The sequence below is a fragment of the Bombina bombina genome, chromosome 2 (assembly GCF_027579735.1).
Source record: "Bombina bombina isolate aBomBom1 chromosome 2, aBomBom1.pri, whole genome shotgun sequence".
In the NCBI taxonomy this organism is placed as follows: domain Eukaryota; kingdom Metazoa; phylum Chordata; class Amphibia; order Anura; family Bombinatoridae; genus Bombina; species Bombina bombina.
Genome location: NC_069500.1, coordinates 705,812,595 through 705,836,471, shown reverse-complemented (window position 1 = coordinate 705,836,471; position 23,877 = coordinate 705,812,595). Strand labels below are relative to the sequence as shown.

General features: G+C 41.6%; 1 protein-coding gene across 1 annotated transcript in view; it reads left to right on the top strand.

The window, feature by feature from the left end:
* The window catches only part of SMC2 (structural maintenance of chromosomes 2), a 291,284-nt gene that overhangs the window by 174,309 nt on the left and 93,098 nt on the right, over positions 1 to 23,877 (top strand). Inside the window, 1 exon segment of the mRNA XM_053702691.1 lies at positions 17,011 to 17,205. Within this exon segment, the coding sequence (XP_053558666.1) occupies positions 17,011 to 17,205 (195 nt within the window).

Genomic DNA, 23,877 nt, shown 5'->3' with positions numbered 1-23,877 from the left:
AAAATCCTTGTTCAATGTGTTTAGAAGCCATGGTGGAACCCGCTCTCAGAATGTGTCCCACTTGTACTGATATGTCTATACACTTTAAAGAACATATTGTTGCACTTAAAAATGTGGCCCAAGATGATTCTCAGACAGAAGGTAATGAGGTTAGCCCGTTAACCTCTCCCCAAGTGTCATAACCAGTTACGCCCGCTCAAGCGACGCCTAGCACCTCTAGCGCGTCTAACTCTTTTACCTTACAAGATTTGGCGGCAGTTATGGATAATACCCTCTCAGTGTTTTTATCTAAACTGCCCGTGTTACCTGCAAAGCGTGATAGCTCTGTTTTAAGAACAGATTATGAGCATTCTGACGCTTTAGTAGCCGTATCCGATATACACTCACAACGCTCTGAAATGGGGGCGAGGGATATGCTGTCTGAGGGAGAAATTTCCGATTCGGGAAAGGTTACTCCTCAGACAAACTCAGATACGTTGGCTTTTAAATTTAAACTAGAACACCTCCGCTTATTGCTCAGGGAGGTATTAGTTACTCTGGATGACTGCGACCCTATGGTGGTTCCAGAGAAATTGTGTAAAATGGACAAGTACTTAGAAGTTCCTGTTTACACTGATGTGTTCCCGGTCCCTAAGAGGATTGCAGATATCGTTACCAGGGAGTGGGATAAACCAGGTATTACCCTTCGTTCCCCCTCCTGTTTTTAAGAAAATGTTCCCCATATCTAACCCCATGCGGGACTCGTGGCAGACGGTCCCTAAGGTGGAGGGGGCTGTTTCTTCACTTGCTAAACGCACAACTATACCAATCGAAGACAGTTGTGCTTTTAAAGACCCTATGGATAAAAAATTAGAGGGTTTACTTAAGAAAATTTTTGTTCAACAAGGTTTTCTTCTCCAACCTATTGCGTGCATTGTTCCTGTAACTACTGCAGCGGCTTTCTGGTTCGAGGTGCTGGACGATGCGCTCCAGATGGAGACCTCATATGAGGACATTATGGACAGAATTAAGGCTCTTAAGCTGGCTAATTCTTTTATCACAGATGCCGCTTTCCAACTATCTAAGTTAGCTGCAAAAAATTCAGGTTTAGCCATTTTAGCGCGCAGGGCGTTATGGCTAAAGTCCTGGTCGGACGATGTGTCGTCAAAATCCAAACTATTGAACATCCCTTTCAAAGGAAAGACCCTCTTTGGGCCTGAATTGAAAGAGATTATTTCAGAAATCACTGGGGGAAAAGGACATGCTCTCCCCCAGGACAAGTCCTTCAAGACGAAGAACAAACAAAATAATTTTCGTTCCTTTCGGAATTTCAGGAGCGGTCTCGCTTCATCCTCCTTTGCTGCAAAGCAAGAGGGTAACACTTCACAACCCAGGGCAGCCTGGAAACCTTACTAGGGCTGGAACAAGGGTAAACAGGCCAGGAAGCCTGCAGCTGCCTCCAAGACAGCATGATGGGGTTGCCCCAGATCTGGGACCGGATCTAGTAGGGGGCAGACTCTCTCTCTTCGCTCAGGCCTGGGCAAGAGACGTTCACAATCCCTGGGCCTTAGAGATTGTATCCCAGGGATATCTTTTAGAATTCAAGGACTCCCCTCCAAGGGGAACGTTCCATATTTCTCGTCTGTCTACAGACACGACAAAGAAAGAGGCGTTCTTACGCTGTGTAGAAGACCTACATACAATGGGAGTGATCCACCCAGTTCCAATTGCGGTACAAGGGCTGGGGTTTTACTCAAACCTGTTTGTGGTTCCCAAAAAAGAAGGAACTTTCAGACCAATCCTGGATCTCAAAATTCTAAATAAATTCCTCAGATTCCCATCATTCAAGATGGTGACCATTCGGACAATCTTACCAATGATCCAGGAGGGTCAATATATGACTACCGTGGATCTAAAGGATGCATATCTACACATTCCTATCCACAAAGATCATCACCAGTTTCTCAGGTTCGCCTTTCTGGACAAGCATCATCAGTTTGTGGCTCTCCCTTTCGGGTTTTTCCACTGCTCCCAGAATTTTCACAAAGGTGCTAGGGTCCCTCCTGGCGGTGCTAAGACCGCAGGGCATAGCAGTGGCGCCTTATCTAGATGACATCTTAATTCAGGCGTCGACTTTCCAAAGAGCCAAGTCTCACACGGAAATTGTAGTGGCCTTTCTGAGGTCTCACGGGGGGAAGGGGAACATCAAAAAGAGTTCTCTCTCCCCCCTCACAAGAGTTCCCTTCCTAGGAACACTAATAGACTCGGTAGTAATGAAAATATTTCTGAAGGAGGTCAGAAAGTTAAAACTCTTAACTACTTGCCGAGCTCTTCATTCCATTCCTCGGCCATCTGTAGCTCAGTGCATGGAGACAATCGGATTAATGGTAGCGGCAATGGACATAGTCCCTTTTGCACGGATACATCTCAAACCACTGCAACTATGCATGCTCAGACAGTGGAATGGGGATTATGCAGATTTGTCTCCTCAAATACAGTTGGACCAGGGGACCAGAGATTCTCTTCTCTGGTGGTTGTCTCTGGATCACCTGTCTCAGGGAATGTGTTTCCGCAGACCAGAGTGGATCATCATACAGACCGACGCCAGTCTGTTGGGCTGGGGTGCAGTCTGGGACTCCCTGAAAGCTCAGGGCTTATGGTCTCGGGAAGAAGCTCTTCTCCCGATAAACATTCTGGAACTGAGGGGGATATTCAACGTGCTTCAGGCATGGCCTCAGCTAGCTGCGGCCAAATTCATCATATTTCAGTCGGACAACATCACGACTGTAGCTTATGTCAATCATCAAGGGGGAACAAAGAGTTCCTTAGCAATGATTAAAGTAACCAAAATAATCAGGTGGGCGGAAGATCACTCTTGCCACCTCTCAGCAATTCACATCCCAGGAGTAGACAACTGGGAGGCAGATTTTCTAAGTCGGTATTTGCCCAGCTGACTCGGCTATGGGGCACTCCAGAATTGGATCTGATGGCGTCCCGTCAGAACACCAAGCTTCCTCTTTACGGGTCCAGGTCCCGGGATCCCCAGGCGGTGCTGATAGATGCTCTAGCAGCGCCTTGGTCCTTCAATCTGGCCTATGTTTCTCCACCGTTTCCTCTCCTCCCTCGTCTGGTTGCCAGAATCAAGCAGGGGAGGGCTTCGGTGATTCTAATAGCGCCTGCGTGGCCAAGCAGGACTTGGTATGCAGACCTAGTGGACATGTCATCTGTGCCACCATGGACACTGCCAATCAGGCAGGACCTTCTAATACAGGGTCCTTTCAAACATCCAAATCTAATTTCTCTGCGTCTGACTGCTTGGAGATTGAACGCCTAATTCTATCAAAGCGTGGTTACTCTGAGTCGGTTAGTGATACCCTGATTCAGGCTAGAAATCCTGTCACCAGGAAAATCTACCATAAGATTTGGCGAAAATATCTTTTTTGGTGCAAATCCAAGGGTTACTCATGGAGTAAGGTTAGGATTCCCAGGATTTTGTCCTTTCTCCAAGATGGATTGGAGAAAGGATTATCAGCTCGTTCCTTAAAGGGACAGATATCTGCTTTGTCTATTCTTTTTCACAAACGTCTGGCAGAGGTACCAGACGTTCAAACGTTTAGTCAGGCTTTAGTCAGAATCAAGCCTGTTTATATAGACCTGTGGCTCCGCCATGGAGTCTGAATTTAGTTCTTTCAGTTTTGCAAGGGGTTCCGTTTGAACCTTTACATTCCATAGATATTAAGCTTTTATCTTGGAAAGTTTTGTTTTTGGTAGCTATCTCTTCTGCTCGAAGAGTTTCAGAGTTATCTGCTTTACGGTGTGATTCACCTTACCTGGTGTTCCATGCAGATAAGGTAGTTTTACGTACCAAACCCGGTTTTCTTCCTAAGGTTGTGTCTAATAGGAATATTAACCAGGAAATTGTTGTTCCTTCTCTGTGTCCTAATCCTTCGTCGAAGAAGGAACGTCTGTTACACAATCTTGATGTGGTTCGTGCTTTAAAGTTCTATTTACATGCAACTAAGGATTTCAGACAAACAACTTCTTTGTTTGTTATATATTCAGGTAAGAGGAGAGGTCAGAAGGCGACCGCTACCTCTCTTTCCTTTTGGCTGAAAAGCATCATCCGTTTGACCTATGAGACTGCTGGCCAGCAGCCTCCTGAAACAATTACTGCTCATTCTACCAGAGCAGTGGCTTCCACATGGGCTTTTAAAAATGAGGCTTCTGTTGAACAGATTTGTAAGGCAGCGACTTGGTCTTCACTGCATACTTTCTCCAAATGTTACAAATTTGATACTTTTGCTTCTTCGGAGGCTATTTTTGGGGGAGAGGTTTTACAAGCAGTGGTGCCTTCCGTTTAAGGTACCTGTCTTGTTCCCTCCCTTCATCCGTGTCCTAAAGCTTTGGTATTGGTATCTTACAAGTAAAGGATGAATCCGTGGACTGGATACACCTTACAAGAGAAAACAGAATTTATGCTTACCTGATAAATTACTTTCTTTTGTGGTGTATCCAGTCCACGGCCCGCCCTGTCATTTTAAGACAGGTGGTTTTTATTTTTAAACTACAGTCACCACTGCACCCTATGGTTTCTCCTTTTTCTTCCTAACCTTTGGTCGAATGACTGGGGGGTGGAGCTAGAGGGGGAACTATATGGACAGCTCTGCTGTGGGTGATCCTCTTGCAGCTTCCTGTTGGGAAGGAGAATATCCCACAAGTAAAGGATGAATCTGTGGACTGGATACACCACAATAGAAAGTAATTTATCAGGTAAGCATAAATTCTGTTTTTAAAAAAAAAAAAAAAAAAAAAAAAGTAAAATGCTCACAGTGGGTAAAAAATCTTCGCCGATATGTTTAGGCTGCATCGCCAATATCTGTGTAGCGTATAAGCTTTTGTAATTATTAATCGCTTACAGGCACAGAGTCTCTTAAGGAATATTAATCATGTTTATAAACGATCATATAGGCTACTGATTTACTTCTAGACTATTAAAACGTCTATGTAGCAGTTGTAGCTGTTAATTTGCTACGTTATTAAGGCAAATTTCCTTAAAGGGATACTGCTTTTCTTAACATTTGTTTACTTAAATATTTGTAATTAAAAATTATGATTACATTTTCTTTCTAATGATACGATGAGTCCACAGATGATCTAATTACTATTGGGAATTACACTCCTGTTCAGCAGGAGGCGGCAAAGAGCACCACAGCAAAGCTGTTAAATATCACCACCCTTCCCTCCCACCCCAGTCATTCTCTTTGCCTACGTTAGAGCTAGGAAGTGGTAAAGTTAGGTGTTGGTAAAAGATTCTTCAATCATGAGTTTATTATTTTAAAGTAGTATAAGATTGTGCTGCTTTGTTCTGGGGTGTAGCCGTAGTCCATATCAGTCTCTTCTGTAGAGCAGTGGTGGCTTTAGAGCAATGGAAACTTGTGGGACATAATTCTCACTGTGCCTCCCATACATTTATGCTGCCCTAATCCTGGAAGTCTGAGTAAGATGGCTCAGTCTTTCTTTTTTGCTACAGGTCCATGTGAAGGAGAGGACCTCTCAAACCTAGTGAGCTGCCTTGCTGCATGGCAGATTTATAAGGTAAGTGCTGACTTTATTTTTTCTGGGACTAGAAGGAAAAGGCACTTTTATTTCCTAAGGAAAAAAAGATGACATTCATTATTTTCCTGGAACTATATACTATTCCTAATGTATTATAAAGGGATCATATAGGGTTGCATTGGCAGGCACTGGGGATCGAGGAGATTAGGCTCAATGTGGTTATACTCTCAGTTTTTATTACAGAGTTTTTCACTTAAAATGTCGGCTAACATGTTAGTTAAAATGAACACGCCCACGATGGGTGGGACTTATGTGGCGGTAGTATTATGTGCTGCACACATACTTCTCTCAATTGCGATAACAGAATGAGAGAAATCTAATTCTTTCCATTTTGTTAGTTAAACGGAATTATGGGGTTTTACATTACTCAACAGCTTCAGCCGGAATTGTTATACTTCGTTTCCGGTAATACCGACAGTGTCAGACTTAGCAGCTATAGCTGAAGTGTAAAAGCTGTTTGATGTGGGTTAAATCTGTATTTAAGAAAAGACAATAACGTTAGTAATACGTGTCTTCAGTTCAGATAATAAAACTGTTCCGTTTTTGTTTGCACAGAAATAAAGCAGTTTCTTCTAAAAACATTTTTTTTTTAAAGAAACAGTAACGTTTTTTCTGTATAATTTTTTTTTCTATTTGTCTGTTCCTTTTGGTTTAAACTATTATATAGTCCGCCAGTCTTTTTCTGTCTCTTATGTGTTGAGAGAACACAACATTTTTAGTTGTTTTTTTTTGAGCCAATATTGTTAATTGAACAATGTTAAAAATATGCTGCAATTTTTCTCCTCAGGTGTCCCAAAACTTTATTGATAATACAGTGCCATGCTTTTCCTCCCAATTACCTTGCTACAGGGAGAGCGCTAAAGGAAATCAGTATGTATGGTTTCTGTCATGACTGTATCTATCCCAAACTTTCCCTCTCATAAGCTTGAAGAGGAGGAAATTTTGGTATCACCTGAGGGTAAGATCTCAGATTCAGACAGTGTAATTCCTTCCTCTGATGCTGAAGTTGTATACCTCAGAGCTAAGCTAGAGCGCCTCCGTTTACTACTTATGGAGGATTTAGCTACCCTGGACGACTCTGATTCTACGGTCATAGTCAATCCAAAACAAGTTTTGTAGCGTGCCCTCCATGGCGGAAGTTTTTCCTTTACCAGATAGGGCTACAGTGATTATTAGTAAGGAATGGGAGAGACTGGGTTTCCTTTTTTCTCCATTCCCTATAATTCTAAGTTGTTTCTTTAGCAGATGCTATCAAGGAATATTGGCAGACGGTACCCAAAGGGCAATTTCCACGCTAGCCAAGAAAGCTACTATTCCCATAGAGAATAGTTGTTCCTTTCAGGATCCTATGGATAAGAAGTTAGAGGGGTCGCTCAGGGGTTATAATGACCTCCTGATGTTTGTATTGCTACTATCATTAGTGCTGCAGCATTCTGGATGCGTTGTCTGATTCTATTCGGACAGACATTCCCCTCGGAAACTATTCCAGGATAGGATAAAGGCCCTTAAGTTGCCTATCTCTTTTATTACAGAGCTTCCCTTCAGGTTATTAAGCTGGGAGCTAAGATTTCATACTTTGCCATTTTGGTCTGCAGAGTCTTATGGTTTAAAATATTGATCTGCGGATGTGTCATCTAAGTCTAGACTTTTGGCGATTCCTATCAAGGGAGAGTCCTTGTTTGGGCCTGTTTTTACGGAGACAATTTCTGATCTTACGGGAGGTAAGGGACATTTCTTTCATGTAATTAGCAAGAGTCCATGAGCTAGTGACGTATGGGATATACATTCCTAGCAGGAGGGGCAAAGTTTCCCAAACCTCAAAATGCCTATAAATACACCCCTCACCACACCCACAAATCAGTTTTACAAACTTTGCCTCCCATGGAGGTGATGAAGTAAGTTTGTGCTATATTCGACGTTGATATGCGCTTCGCAACAGGCTGGAGCCCGGTTTTCCTCTCAGTGTGCAGTGAATGTCAGAGGGATGTGAGGAGAGTATTGCCTATTTGAATTCAATGATCTCCTTCTACGGGGTCTATTTCATAGGTTCTCTGTTATCGGTCGTAGAGATTCATCTCTTACCTCCCTTTTCAGATCGACGATATACTCTTATATACCATTACCTCTACTGATTCTCGTTTCAGTACTGGTTTGGCTTTCTACTACATGTAGATGAGTGTCCTGGGGTAAGTAAATCTTATTTTTTGTGACACTCTAAGCTATGGTTGGGCACTTTTATGTTAAAGTTCTAAATATATGTGTTTAAACATTTATTTGCCTTGATTCAGGATGATCAATATTCCTTATTTCAGACAGTTTCATTATTTGGGATAATGCATATGAATTATCAATTTTTTTCTTACCTTTAAATTGACTTTTTTCTCTGTGGGCTGTTAGGCTCGCGGGGGCTGAAAATGCTTCATTTTATTGCGTCATTCTTGGCGCGGACTTTTTTGGCGCAAAAAATTTCTTTGTCATTTCCGGCGTCATACTTGTCGCCGGAAGTTGTTCGTGTTTGCGTAATTTTTTTGACGTTTTGCGCCAAAAATGTCGGCGACACCGGATGTGGCGTCATTCTCGGCGCCAATAATGTGGGCGTCTTTTTTGGCGCTAAAAAATGTGGGCGTCATTTTTTTCTCCACCTTTTTTTTCCCCATTATTTAAGTCTCATTTTTCTTTTCCTTCTGGTTACTAGAGGCTTGTTCATTGGCATTTTTTCCCATTCCTGAAACTGTCATTTAAGGAATTTGATAGATTTTGCTTTATATGTTGTTTTTTCTCTTACATATTTCAAGATGTCTCAGATTGACCCTGGATCAGAATCTACTTCTGGAAAAACGCTGCCTGATGCTGGTTCTACCAAAGTTAAGTGCATTTGTTGTAAACTTGTGGTATCTGTTCCTCCGGCTGTAGTGTGTGATGAATGTCATGATAAACTTGCTAATGCAGATTCAATTTCCATTGGTAATATTCCATTACCTGTTGCTGTTCCATCAACATCTAATACTCAGGATGTTCCTGTTAATATAAGATATTTTGTTTCTAAATCTATTAGGAAGGCTATGTCTGTTATTCCTCCTTCCAGTAAGCGTAAAAGGTCTTTTAAAACTTCTCATTTCTCAGATGAATTTTTAAATGAACATCATCATTCTGATTTGTCTGTTTCTGATGAGGATTTTTCTGGTTCAGAGGATTCTGTCTCAGATATTGACACTGATAAATCTTCATATTTATTTAAAATGGAATTTATTCATTCTTTACTTAAAGAAGTTTTAATCTATTTAGAAATTGAGGATTCTAGTCCTCTTGATACTAAATCTAATAAGCGTTTAAATTCGGTTTTTAAACCTCCTGTAGTTATTCCGGAAGTTTTTCCTGTCCCTGATGCTATTTCTGAAGTAATTTCTAGGGAATGGAATAATCTGGGTAATTCTTTTACTCCTTCTAAAAGATTTAAGAAATTGTATCCTGTGCCATCTGACAGATTAGAGTTTTGGGCCAAAATCCCTAAAGTTGATGGGGCTATCTCTACTCTTGCTAAGCGTACTACTGTTCCTACGGCAGATAGTACTTCCTTTAAGGATCCTTTAGATAGGAAGATTGATTCCTTTCTAAGGGAAGCTTATTTATGTTCAGGTAATCTTCTTAGGCCTGCTATTTCTTTGGCTGATGTTGCTGCAGCTTCCACTTTTTGGTTGGAGGCTTTGGCGCAAAAAGTGTCAGATCATAATTCTCATAGCATTGTTAAACTTCTTCAACATGATAATAACTTTATTTGTGATGCCATCTTTGATATCATCAGAGTTGATGTCAAGTATATGTCTTTAGCTATTCTAGCTAGAAGAGCTTTATGGCTTAAAACTTGGAATATAGGGCTGCTAATCGTTTTTGTTCCTTTCGTCAGAATAAGGAACAGAAGCCTGATCCTCCCCCCTAAAGGAACGGTTTCTGTTTGGAAACCGTCTCCAGTCTGGAATAAATCCAAGCCTTTCAGAAAGCCAAAGCCAGCTCCCAAGTCCACATGAAGTTGCGGCCCTCATTCCAGCGCAGCTGGTAGGGGGCAGATTACGATTTTTCAAAGAAATTTGGATCAAATCGATTCACAGTCTTTGGATTCAGAACATTGTTTCACAAGGGTACAGAATAGGTTTCAAGGTAAGGCCACCTGCAAGAAGATTTTTTCTTTCTCGCATTCCAATAAATCCAGTGAAGGCTCAGGCATTTCTGAAATGTGTTTCAGATCTAGAGTTGGCTGGAGTGATTGTGCCAGTTCTGGAACAGGGGCTGGGGTTTTACTCAAATCTCTTCATTGTACCAAAGAAGGAGAATTCCTTCAGACCAGTTCTGGATTTAAAAATATTGAATCGTTATGTAAGGATACCAACATTCAAAATAGTAACTGTAAGGACTATTCTGCCTTTTGTTCAGCAATGGCATTATATGTCCACAATAGATTTGCAGGATGCATATCTGCATATTCCGATTCATCTGATCACTCAGTTTCTGAGATTCTCTTTTCTAGACAAGCATTACCAATTTGTGGCTCTGCCGTTCGGCCTAGCAACGGCTCCAAGGATTTTTTCAAAAGTTCTCGGTGCCCTTCTATCTGTAATCAGAGAACAGGGTATTGTGGTATTTCCTTATTTGGACAATATCTTGGTACTTGCTCAGTCTTCACATTTAGCAGAATCTCATACGAATCGACTTGTGTCGTTTCTTCAAGAACATGGTTGGAGGATCAATTTACCAAAGAGTTCATTGATTCCTCAGACAAGGGTAACCTTTTTAGGTTTCCAAATAGATTCAGTGTCCATGACTTTGTCTTTGACGGACAAGAGACGTCTGAAATTGATTTCAGCCTGTCGAAACCTTTGGTTTCAATCATTCCCTTCGGTAGCCTTATGCATGGAAATTCTAGGTCTTATGACTGCTGCATCGGACGCGATCCCCTTTGCTCGTTTTCACATGCGACCTCTTCAGCTCTGTATGCTGAACCAGTGGGGCAGGGATTATACAAAGATATCACAGTTAATATCTTTAAATCCGATTGTACGACACTCTCTGACGTGGTGGACAGATCACCATCGTTTAATTCAAGGGGCTTCTTTTGTTCTTCCAACCTGGACTGTGATCTCAACAGATGCGAGTCTGACAGGTTGGGGAGCGGTTTGGGGGTCTCTGACAGCGCAGGGGGTTTGGGAATCTCAGGAGGCGAGATTACCAATCAACATTTTGGAACTCCGTGCGATTTTCAGAGCTCTTCAGTCGTGGCCTCTTCTGAAGAGAGAATCGTTCATTTGTTTTCAGACGGACAATGTCACAGCCGTGGCATACATCAATCATCAAGGAGTGACTCACAGTCCTCTGGCTATGAAAGAAGTATCTCGAATACTTGTATGGGCGGAATCCAGCTCCTGTCTAATTTCTGCGGTTCACATCCCAGGTATAGACAATTGGGAAGCAGATTACCTCTGTCGCCAGACGTTGCATCTGGGCGAATGGTCTCTTCACCCAGAGGTATTTCTTCAGATTGTTCGAATCTGGGGACTTCCAGAAATAGATCTGATGGCTTCTCATCTAAACAAGAAACTTCCCAGGTATCTGTCCAGATCCAGGGATCCTCAGGCGGAGGCAGTGGATGAATTATCTCTTCCTTGGAAGTATCATCCTGCCTATATCTTTCCGCCTCTAGTTTTTCTTCCAAGAGTGATTTCCAAGATTCTAAAGGAGCGTTCGTTTGTACTGCTGTTGGCTCCATCATGGCCTCACAGGTTTTGGTATGCGGATCTTGTTCGGATGGCCAGTTGCCAACCTTGGACTCTTCCGTTAAGACCAGACCTTCTATCTCAAGGCCCATTTTTCCACCAGGATCTCAAATCATTTAATTTGAAGGTATGGAGATTGAACGCTTGATTCTTAGTCATAGAGGTTTCTCTGACTCCGTAATTAATACTATGTTACAGGCTCGTAAATCTGTGTCTAGGAAGATATATTATCGAGTCTGGAAGACTTACATTTCTTGGTGTTCTTCTCATCAATTTTCCTGGCATTCTTTTAGAATTCCTAGAATTTTACAGTTTCTTCAGGATGGTCTGGATAAAGGTTTGTCTGCCAGTTCCTTGAAAGAACAAATTTCTGCTCTTTCAGTGCTGTTTCACAGAAAGATTGCTAATCTTCCTGATATATTGCTTTGTACAGGCTTTGGTTCGTATCAAACCTGTCATTAAGTCAATTTCTCCTCCTTGGAGTTTGAATTTGGTTCTGGGAGCTCTACAAGCTCCTCCTTTTCAACCTATGCATTCTCTAGATATTAAATTACTTTCTTGGAAAGTTTTGTTTCTTTTGGCTATCTCTTCTGCTAGAAGAGTTTCTGAGTTATCTGCTCTTTCTTGTGAATCTCCTTTTCTGATTTTTCATCAGGATAAGGCAGTGTTGCGGACTTCATTTAAATGTTTACCTAAGGTTGTGAATTCTAACAACATTAGTAGAGAGATTGTGGTTCCTTCATTGTGTCCTAATCCTAAGAATTCTAAGGAAAGATCATTACATTCTTTGGATGTAGTAAGAGTTTTGAAATATTATGTTGAAGCTACTAAAGATTTTAGAAAGACTTCTAGTCTATTTGTTATCTTTTCTGGTTCTAGGAAAGGTCAGAAGGCTTCTGCCATTTCTTTGACGTCTTGGTTAAAGTCTTTGATTCATCATGCTTATGTTGAGTCGGGTAGAACTCCGCCTCAAAGGATTACAGCTCATTCTACTAGGTCAGTTTCTACTTCCTGGGCGTTTAGGAATGAAGCTTCGGTTGATCAGATTTGCAAAGCAGCAACTTGGTCTTCTTTGCATACTTTTACTAAATTCTACCATTTTGATGCGTTTTCTTCTTCTGAAGCAGTTTTTGGTAGAAAAGTACTTCAGGCAGCTGTTTCAGTTTGATTCTTCTGCTTATAATTTCAGTTTTTTTCATTATAAAATTTAAACTTTGTTTGGGGTGTGGATTATTTTTCAGCGGAATTGGCTGTCTTTATTTTATCCCTCCCTCTCTAGTGACTCTTGCGTGGAAGTTCCACATCTTGGGTATTTATTATCCCATACGTCACTAGCTCATGGACTCTTGCTAATTACATGAAAGAAAACATAATTTATGTAAGAACTTACCTGATAAATTCATTTCTTTCATATTAGCAAGAGTCCATGAGACCCACCCTTTTTTGTGGTGATTATGATTTTTTTGTATAAAGCACAACTATTCCAATTCCTTATTTTTTATGCTTTCGCACTTTTTTTCTTATCACCCCACTTCTTGGCTATTCGTTAAACTGAGTTGTGGGTGTGGTGTTGGGTGTATTTATAGGCATTTTGAGGTTTGGGAAACTTTGCCCCTCCTGGTAGGAATGTATATCCCATACGTCACTAGCTCATGGACTCTTGCTAATATGAAAGAAATGAATTTATCAGGTAAGTTCTTACATAAATTATGTTTTTCTTCCTAATGATAAGAGAAATAAACAAAAAGGACGTCAGAGTAATTTTCTTGCCTTTCGAGATTTCTCAGGAAATCCTTCCTCTTCCTCCTCCAAGCAGGAGCACTCCAAATTTTCCTGAAGGCCCAACCAGCCTTGGGAAAGGTGAAAGCAATCCGAGAAGCCTAATATTGAGTCAAAGGCTTGGGTTCGAGATGTTCTAGATCCATGGGCATTGTGTCCCAGGGATACAAACTAGAGTTCCTGACCTTTTTCTTCCAGGGGCAGGTTTTAGCCTTCAAGATTTTCTGTAGACTAGACAAAAGGAGAGGTATTCTTACACTTGTATGGAACCTCTCCGATCTGGGAGTGATAGTTCCTGTTCCATTGCAGGAATGGGGTCTGGGGTTTTTATTCCAATCAGTTTGTGGTTCCCAAAAAGGAGGGAACCTTCAGACCAGTTTTAGATCTCAAGAGAAGCTGTTTGGAGATTGAACGTTTGTTATTAAGCGGGGACTTTCGGAATCGGTCATTGAGACCATGATTCAGGCTTGTAAACCTGTGACTAAAAAGATTTAATCCATAAATATGGCATAAATATCTATATTAGCGTGAATCCAAGGGCTACTCTCGGTGTAGAGTTCGGATTTCTAGAATTCTGTCTTTTCTCCAAGAAGGATTTGACAAAGATTTTTATCGGCGAGTTCCCTAAAGGGTCAATTTCTGCCTTGTCTATTTTGTTATATAAACGTCCGGCGGACGTCCCAGACATATAATCGTTTTGTCTAGCATTGGTCAGGATCAGGCCTGTATTCAAATCAGTTACTCCTCCATGGAGTCTTTATTTAGTTCTTAAATTTCTTCAAGGGGCTCAGTTTGAGCCGATGTATTCCTTTAAGTTGCTATCTTGGAATGTTTTGTTTCTTGTAGATATTTCTTCTACTTGTAGAGTGTCAGAGCTCTAGGCATTACAGTGGGAGTCTCCTTACCTTCTTTTTCATTCGGATAAGGTGGTTTATGTTCTAAATTAGGGTTCTCCCTAAAATAGTTTCAGTCCGGAACATTAATCAGGAGATTGTTGTTCTTTCCTTGTGTCCTAGTCATTCCTCTGAGGGGAACGGCTTCTGTACAATTTGACTAGAATTTTATTTACAGGCGACTAAGGTTTTTCGTCACTCTTCTGCTTTCTTTGTGGTTTTCTATGGAAAACTTAAGAGTCAGAAAGCGATGGCGACTTCTCTTTCTTTGTGGCTGAAGAGTATAAGTTTTGTCTTTGAAACTGCTGGACCGCATCCTCCAGAGAGGGTTACGGCTCATTCCATGTGGGCTATTTTCTTCCTCATTGATATTTAAAAATGAAGCTTGGTAGAGCGGATTTCTAAGGAGGTAACTTGGTGCTCTCTCTCCACTTTTTGAAGGTTCTATAAATTTGATACCTTTTTGCCTCTGTTGAGGCAGTTTTGTTTTTTTGGGAAAAAGGCTCTTCAAGGCCTTTCGTTTAGGTTCCCTGTCTTGTCCCTCCCTTATCATCTGTGTCCTCTAGCTTGGGTATTGATTCCCAATAGTAATTAGATGATCCGTGGACGACTCATGTCATTAGAAAGAAAATTTATGCTTACCTGATAAATGTATTTATTTCTTGACATGAGTCCAAGGCCGCCCTGTTCTTAAGACAGGTTGTTGGTATGTTGTAAACTTCAGACACCTCTGCACCTTATTGCTTCCTTTCTTTCTTTTACTTTGGTCGAATGACTGGGGTGGGAGGTAAGGGAGGTGATATTTAACAGCTTTGCTGGGGTGCTCTTTGCTGCCTCCTGCTGGGTAGGAGTGATATTCCCAATGGCAATTTGATGATCTGTGGACTCGTGTCAAGAAATAAATACATTTATCAGGTAAGCATAAAATTTCTTTTTATTTATTATGCATTGAAGTGTTCTCAGTCCCCCTCCTCCTGAGAACTGTGTATTTGTTGATCGTATCACACTTCTTCAATCTTTGCTGATTGGTCACCGCTCATACTATCAGCTTTGAAAGTGCCAAATATAAGACTGTTGAACATGCTTTTTGCGCAGCAGCACTGAGAGAGGGCCTGCTTCCGGAGTGCTTATTTTAAGAGCTTTGTGTCAAACTGCTGACCCAGTCATTTCTGAATATATTACTGTTATTGCTTGTTTTACTTTTGCATTTGTTGGTAATATCTGTCCTTATTGAGAGATCTTGTACAGTGGGGGCACTAAAATTGCCACGTGTCGGTCATATAACTGCAGTAATTTTTGAGGCTAGTAGATCATCCCCCCCCCATCATATGCTAATCAATATGAGCTCATAAAACTGATGACTATATCCACATAGTTTCCCAGTACAAAAGCCAGAGCAAGATTGGAAGGATGAACACATCGGTATATTCCTCACTGCCAAGTGCACATACATCAGAATCTGCTACTTACAATGTCTTGTATCATTTATAATGGCCTATATCAAGACAGAATAAGCAATTAAAAATAAGAGATTCCAAGCAGAATTGCTTACATTTTAATAGAAGTACTCTGAAGAACAATATTAGTTGTTGAACAATCCAGATCACAGCTCACATCTGCGTTTGACACCACAAAGAAGTTAATGATTTTAATAAATCCCTCTTTATATATTTAGTGATATTATATATAGTCTCTTATCAGGAGCAATTATTATACTGTTTGGCTTTGCTGGCCATTATAGATTACTTAGACTGATATATTGTGTGTCTAAGTCTAAGGATGTGCCAATATCAATAATTTATAAACATATATTTTATAACCTATTCCCTCCTAGCAGAAGTAATACAAGGAAAGGTTAACTACTTCTAAAAAACCTGCAGCTGATGTGCACCATGCTGCAGACTTTATATGTAGTGGATCTCCCGGCAGTATACACTGCACACAAGGAAGTTGTGACGGTGTCAGCCCTGCACCTCTCAAATTGGAAGAAAGAGTCACAGCAGCTTTAGGGGGCACTATGCATGTTTTCTAATAGCAACTTATGTTTGGGATACTTGAGCACAGATTAACAAGTGAAAGTACTAATTAACTACTCTGGACAGCTTATCCTGCTCCAACCAAGCTCTTACGAATCAGAAGGTCCCCCAGTGCCTTCATTCTCCTCAAATACTATTGACTACTTTGCAACCCCTCCTCCAGTAGCTCAGCTCCAATAAGTATTGTAAGCCATTTACATCTGTTTCTGCCTCCTCTGCAACTATGCACCAGCCACAAGTTCAACACAGCCATACAGCAGGCTATAGGCAAACAAACTACAATGTAACTAATAGAGAGCTATAAGCCTGGCACCTGACAGCTTAGAAACTGCAGAGACACCACTCGGTCTGGAGATGAGCAAGTGAAATATGTGTAGTTCCAAATGTCAATCCACTAGCCGGGTCGTCTGTAAAATTAGCCTGGCAGTGCGCCCAGGGATTTGTCTGCCTGCGCAGACTCGGAGATCAGGATGCTGGTTTATTCAATTCATAAGTAATGAGGGCTTAGACTTTATTAACAATTCTATAAATCAATAATTGAAGAAAGTACAAAGCAGGACCGCAAATATAAAATTTTGACAGTATCGACAAGAACTATCGCTAGCTGTAGGAACTGATGCTGGTCCATCTACAAAAAATGTCCCCTGCATTTCCGCCAATATGATATAGCTAAAGAAAAAATATTAAACGCGCACTGCTTAACTGTTGCACAAGAAAACCACGAACTGGACAAGAAGAAAGCGATGGGCAGAGTCTGGCGGAAATTTTAGGCTGCTAACTAACACATTTTTCATGTACTTCTAACAAGCTTATAGATGTGGGACAAGTTGCAAGATGCTTTTTGGGTATGTAACAATAAGTTATAAAAAATACGTATTGGGTCTAGACTGTCCCTTTTAAATTAGATGTATAAATTACTGTTTTATTTTTTTATTTTTGTAGGAAGCTGTTAAGAAATCCCAAGAAGAGCTGGCAAAGCAGAAGGAAATAATCATGGGGCATGACAAGGAAATAAAGGCAAAATCTTCTGAAGCAGGAAAGATCAGAGAACAAAACAATGATTCACAGCTTAAAATCAAAGAATTGGAACACAACATCAGCAAACACAAGAAGGACAGTGCTGATGCTGCAGCAAAGGTAACCATAAAAAATCACAAATGCTAATTGTCATCTGATTATATACCAGTTTTATACTGATTCTAGCCTTCATTCCTGATGCACTTAAATACATAACACAATTTGTTTTATTATTATTTATTTACAAAAGTCAAAATTCTACTTTTAACAATTCAGATTGAGTATGTAATTAACACGCACACTCCTGAGTCCAACTAGTTTGTTTTTAAACAAGGGGATACCAAGAAATTTACATAAATTTCATAGTAGCAATAAAATACCAAGTTTGTGTGCTCTGTTTTTTAAACTGCATGTTCTGTCTGAATCATGTAAGTTTAATTTTGAGATTCTCTGTTTGACCTAATACTGGGTGTGTTGGGAGTGTGTTTATGTAATGTTTAAAGGAGTGTGAAACAGTTTTCTTTCTTACAGGTGTTGAGAGTGCATGATCCTTTTACTAATGGCAATTACTTCTCTACTGCTAGCTGGAGACAAAGATTCCCAAACCCCAAGGGCTCTATAAAACCCCTCACACATACCTCAGTCTTTACTTTGCCTCCGTTGTAGGTGGTCGAAGAATGAAGATATGCAGTGTTCTTCAGAGAGAGGGGTTTCAGTGTATATTGAGGCCCGATTCCCCTCAGAGTACAGTGCTTGTCAGGGGGGGTGTATTTGAGTATGGTTTTTGATATGATGGTTTCGCCTCATGGGAAATCCTTCATAGGCCCTCTGTAAATTTGGTCGCAGGGACTCCTCTTTTGCCTCCCTTTACAGATCAACATTTCTTCTATAAGATACGACGAGTCCACGGATTCATCCTTTACTTGTGGGATATTATCCTCCTGCTAACAGGAAGTGGCAAAGAGCACACAGCAGAGCTGTCTATATAGCTCCTCCCTTAACTCCACCCCCCAGTCATTTTCTTTGTCTTTGCCTACTCTAAGTACTAGGAAGGGTAAAGTGAAAGAGGTGATAAGATGTTGGTTTTTATTTTCTTCAAGCAAGAGTTTATTTTAAATGGTACCGGTGTGTACTATTTACTCTCAGGCAGCAGATGGATGAAGACTTCTGCCTGGAGGCTGATAATCTTAGCATTTGTCACTAAGATCCAGAGCAGTTCCCACAGAATGGCTGAGGAGTACAAGAAACTTCAGTGTGAGGAACGTTTTCATGCTATATAGCAGTGAGGTATGTTCAGTCAATTTTTCTGGAGAGACTGTGGTATTTCAGAATGGCTGACAGTATCCCCATGAGGGTAAGCAGTAATCCTAAGAGAAAGAGGGGTATTATTAAGCTTGCATATAGGGGCTCATAAAAAATGGTTGACACTGAGTTTGAATGTTTGTGGGCAAACGTTTATTGAACTGGGAGTGCTGATAAAGTTTTTGGTAGTAACGTTTTTGAGGCTTTATTGGAGGGTACACTTGGCTTCTTTTTTGGGTTAAAGAACCCACATGGCTAGTTTCAGACCGCTCTGGTGCGGTTCATTTGGGCTGCAAAACATCGAGTGAGATGGGCGGAGCCTATTTCCGTGCCTTAGTTGCGCACTTGTATTTGCAGAGCAAGCTCCAACTCCGGTGGGCCCTTGTGGAAGTGTTTGGGCCAAACCGAAGCTTTAACTCCGTTTTTCCAATCCCTGAGGGCAGGTAGGCGCAGGGCTGTGGCGAGGTGCAGGGGGTGTTTTTTCCGGATTTAGGCCTTATTAATGATCCGGTATTTCACTATAAAGAGTTAACTTTTCCTTTCCTTGTGGGGCAAACTTAGCTGCATATTTTGAATATTCATGCAAAAAATTGAAACGATTTGATAATTTTTAAGCTGTTTTTCAGAACGTGTGTTTTTTTTTTTTTTTCTCTTAAAGGCGCAGTACCGTTTTTTAAGATTATTTTTTTCACTAAATAAAGTGTTTTCAAGCCTGTTTGTGTCATTACTAGCCTGTTTAACATGTCTGACATTGAGGAAAGCCAATGTTCGATGTGTTTGGAAGCCATTGTGGAACCCCCACTTAAAATGTGTCCCTCATGCACTGAAAGGGCAATTAATTGCAAAGAACATATTTTAGCTAATAAAAGTATGTCACAGGATGATTCTCAGTCAGAAGGGAATCAGGTTATGCCATTTAATTCTCCCCAAGTGTCACAACCATTAACGCCCGCACAAGCGACGCCAAGTACTTCTAGTGCATCTAATTCTTTCACCCTGCAAGATATGGCCGCAGTTATGAATACTACCCTCACAGTGGTTTTATCTAAGCTGCCTGGGTTGCAGGGGAAGCACAGTAGGTCTGGTGTGAGAGTAAATGCTGAGCCCTCTGACGCTTTATTAGCTGTCTCTGATATACCCTCACAATGTTCTTAGTTGGGGGTGAGGGATTTGCTGTCTGAGGGAGAGATTTCTGCTTCAGGAAAGATGTTCCCTCAGACAGACTCAGATATGACGGCTTTTAAATTTAAGCTAGAACACCTCCGCTTGTTACTCAGGGAGGTTTTAGCGACTCTGGATGATTGTGACCCTATTGTAATCCCACCAGAGAAATTGTGTAAAATGGATAGATATCTAGAGGTTCCTACTTACACTAATGTTTTTCCGGTCCCTAAGAGGATTTCGGACATTGTTACAAAGGAGTGGGATAGACCAGGTATTCCCTTTTCTCCCCCTCCTTCTTTCAAGAAAATGTTTCCCATATCAGACACCATTCGGGATTTGTGGCAGACGGTCCCTAAGGTTGAGGGAGCTATTTCTACCCTAGCTAAGCATACAACTATACCTATTGAGGACAGTTGTGTTTTCAAAGATCCTATGGATAAAAAATTAGAGGGTCTTCTAAAGAAAATATTTATTCATCAGGGTTTTCTTCTACAACCTATAGCGTGCATTGTTCCTTTAACTACTGCAGCTGCGTTTTAGTTCGAGGCTCTAGAGGAGGCTCTTCAGGTTGAGACCCCATTAGATGATATTCTGGATAGAATTAGGGCTCTTAACCTAGCTAATTCTTTCATTACAGATGCCGCTTTTCAACTGGCTAAATTAGCGGCAAAGAATTCAGGTTTTGCCATTTTAGCGTGTAGAGCGTTATGGCTTAAGTCCTGGTCTGCTGATGTATCATCAAAATCTAAGCTTTTAGCCATCCCTTTCAAGGGTAAGACCCTATTCGGGCCTGAACTGAAAGAGATCATTTCAGACATCACTGGAGGAAAAGGCCATACCCTTCCTCAGGATAAGACAAATAAGATGAGGACCAAACAAAATAATTTTCGTTCCTTTCGAAACTTCAAAGGTGGTCCCTCCACCTCCTCCCCTGCTGCAAAGCAGGAGGGAAATTTTGCTCAATCCAAGTCAGTCTGGAGACCTAACCAGACTTGGAACAAAGGTAAACAGGCCAAGAAGCCCGCTGCTACCACCAAGACAGCATGAAGGGGCATCCCCCGATCCGGGACCGGATCTAGTAGGGGGCAGACTTTCTCTCTTTGCTCAGGCTTGGGCAAGAGACGTTCAGGACTCCTGGGCTTTAGAAATCGTGACCCAGGGGTATCTTCTAGACTTCAGATTCTCCTCCAAGGGGGAGATTCCATCTTTCTCAATTGTCTGTAAACCAGACAAAAAAAAGAGGCGTTCTTACGCTGTGTAGAAGACCTATATACCATGGGAGTAATCTGCCCAGTCCCAAAAACAGAACAGGGGCAGGGGTTTTACTCCAATCTGTTTGTGGTTCCCAAAAAAGAGGGAACCTTCAGACCAATTTTAGATCTCAAGATCCTAAACAAATTCCTCAGAGTCCCATCCTTCAAGATGGAGACCATTCAGACTATTTTACCAATGATCCAGGAGGGTCAATATATGACCACCGTGGATTTAAAGGATGCGTATCTGCGCATCCCTATCCACAAAGATCATCACCAGTTCCTCAGGTTCGCCTTTCTGGACAAGCATTACCAGTTTGTGGCTCTTCCCTTCGGGTTGGCCACAGCTCCCAGAATTTTCACAAAGGTGCTAGGGTCCCTTCTTGTGGTTCTAAGGCCGCGGGGCATAGCAGTGGCGCCTTATCTGGACTATATCTTAATTCAGGCGTCAACTTACCAACTAGCCAAATCTCATGCGGACATCGTGTTCACTTTTCTAAGATCTCACGGGTGGAAGGTGAACGTAAAAAAGAGTTCACTTATCCCTCTCACAAGAGTTCCATTCTTGGGAACTCTGATAGATTCGGCAAACATGAAAATTTTTCTGACGGAGGTCCGGAAATCAAAGATTTTAACCACCTGCCGAGCTCTTCATTCCGTTCCTCGGTCGTCCGTGGCTCAGTGTATGGAGGTAATCGGACTAATGGTAGCGGCAATGGACATAGTTCCGTTTGGTTGCTTGCATCTCAGACCACTGCAACTATGCATGCTCAATCAGTGGAATGGGGATTATGCAAATTTATCTCCTCAGATAAATCTGGATCAAGAGACCAGAGACTCTCTTCTTTGGTGGTTGTCCCAGGGGATGTGTTTCCGCAGGCCAGCATGGGTCATAGTGACGACGGATGCCAGCATATTGGGCTGGGGTGCAGTCTGGAATTCCCTGAAAGCACAGGGTGTGTGGACTCAAAAGTAGGCTCTCCTCCAGATAAATATTCTAGAACTGAGAGCGATATTCAGTGCGCTTCAGGCGTGGCCTCAGCTGGCTTTGGCCAGATTCATAAGATTCCAGTCGGACAATATCACAACTGTAGCATATATCAATCATCAGGGGGAACAAAGAGTTCTCTAGCGATGATAGGGGTTTCCAAAATTATTCGATGGGCAGAGACTCACTCTTGCAATCTATCAGAAATCTATATCCCAGGAGTGGAGAACTGGGAAGCGGATTTTCTAAGTCGTCAGACTTTTCATCCGGGGGAGTGGGAACTCCATCCGGAGGTGTTTGCACAATTGATTCATCAATGGGGCACACCAGAATTGGATCTGATGGCATCTCGTCAGAATGCCAAACTTCCTTGTTACGGGTCCAGATCAAGGGATCCTCAAGCAGTACTGATAGATGCTCTAGCAGTACCTTAGTCGTTATATCTGGCTTATGTGTTTCCACCATTTCTTCTCCTTCCTCGTCTGATTGCCAGAATCAAACAGGAGAGAGCTTCGGTGATTTTGATAGCACCTGCGTGGCCATGCAGGACTTGGTATGCAGACCTGGTGGAAATGTCATCTCTACCACCATGGACTCTGCCACTGAGACATGACCTTCTCATTCAAGGTCCGTTCCAGCATCCAAATCTAATTTCTCTGCGGCTGACTGCCTGGAGATTGAATGCTTGATTTTATCCAAGCGGGGATTCTCTGAGTCGGTCATTGATACCTTGATTCAGGCTCAAAAGTCACTAGGAGAATTTATCAAAGATATGGCGTAAATATCTTTATTGGTGCGAATCCAAAGGCTACTCATGGAGTAAGATCAGGATTCCTAGGATTTTGTCCTATCTCCAAGAAGGATTGGAGAAGGGGCTATCAGCTAGTTCCCTAAAGGGGCAGATATCTGCTTTATCAATTTTACTGCACATGCGTCTGGCAGATGTTCCAGACGTTCAGTCCTTCTGTCAGGCTTTAGTTAGAATCAAGCCTGTGTTTAAACCTGTTGCTCCGCCATGGAGTTTGAATTTAGTTCTTAAAGTTCTTCAAGGGGTTCCGTTTCAACCTATGCATTCCATAGATATTAAGCTTCTATCTTGGAAAGTTCTGTTTTTAGTTGCTATCTCTTCGGTTCGAAGAGTTTTTGAACTATCTGCATTGCAATGCGACTCGCCTTATCTTGTTTTCCATGCTGATAAGGTGGTTTTGCGTACCAAACCTGGATTCCTTCCTAAGGTTGTTACTAATAAGAATATTAATCAGGAAATTGTTGTTCCTTTTCTGTGTCCTAATCCTTCCTCTAAGAAGGAGCGTCTGTTGCACAACTTGGACGTGGTTCGTGCTTTGAAGTTTTACTTGCAAGCGACCAAAGATTTCCGTCAAACATCTTCTTTGTTTGTTGTCTATTCTGGAAAACGTAGAGGTCAAAAAGCTACGGCTACCTCTTTCTTTTTGGCTGAAAAGCATCATCCGTTTGGCATACGAGACTGCTGGACAGCAGCCTCCTGAAAGAATTACAGCTCACTCTACTAGAGCGGTGGCTTCCACATGGGCTTTTAAAAATTATGCTTCTGTTGAACAGATTTGTAAGGCTGCGACTTGGTCTTCGCTTCATACCTTTTCCAAATTTTACCAATTTGATACTTTTGCTTCTTCGGAGGCTATTTTTGTTCAAGCAGTGGTGCCTTCTGTTTAACCATCTGTCTTGTCCCTCCCGTTCGTCCGTGTCCTGTAGCTTTGGTATTGTATCCCACAAGTAAAGGATTAATCCGTGGACTCGTCGTATCTTATAGAAGAAAAGTACATTTAGGCTTACCTATGATACGACGAGTCCACGGCCCGCCCTGTCAATTTAAGACAGATTGTATTTTTGATTTGAAATTTGAGTCACCTCTGCACCTTTTAGTTTCTCCTTTTTCTTCCTGTACCTTCGGTCGAATGACTGGAGGGTGGAGTTAAGGGAGGAGCTATATAGACAGCTCTGCTATGGTGTTCTTTGCCACTTCCTGTTAGCAGGAGGATAATATCCCACAAGTAAAGGATGAATCCGTGGACTTGTCGTATCATAGAAGAAATTAATTCATCA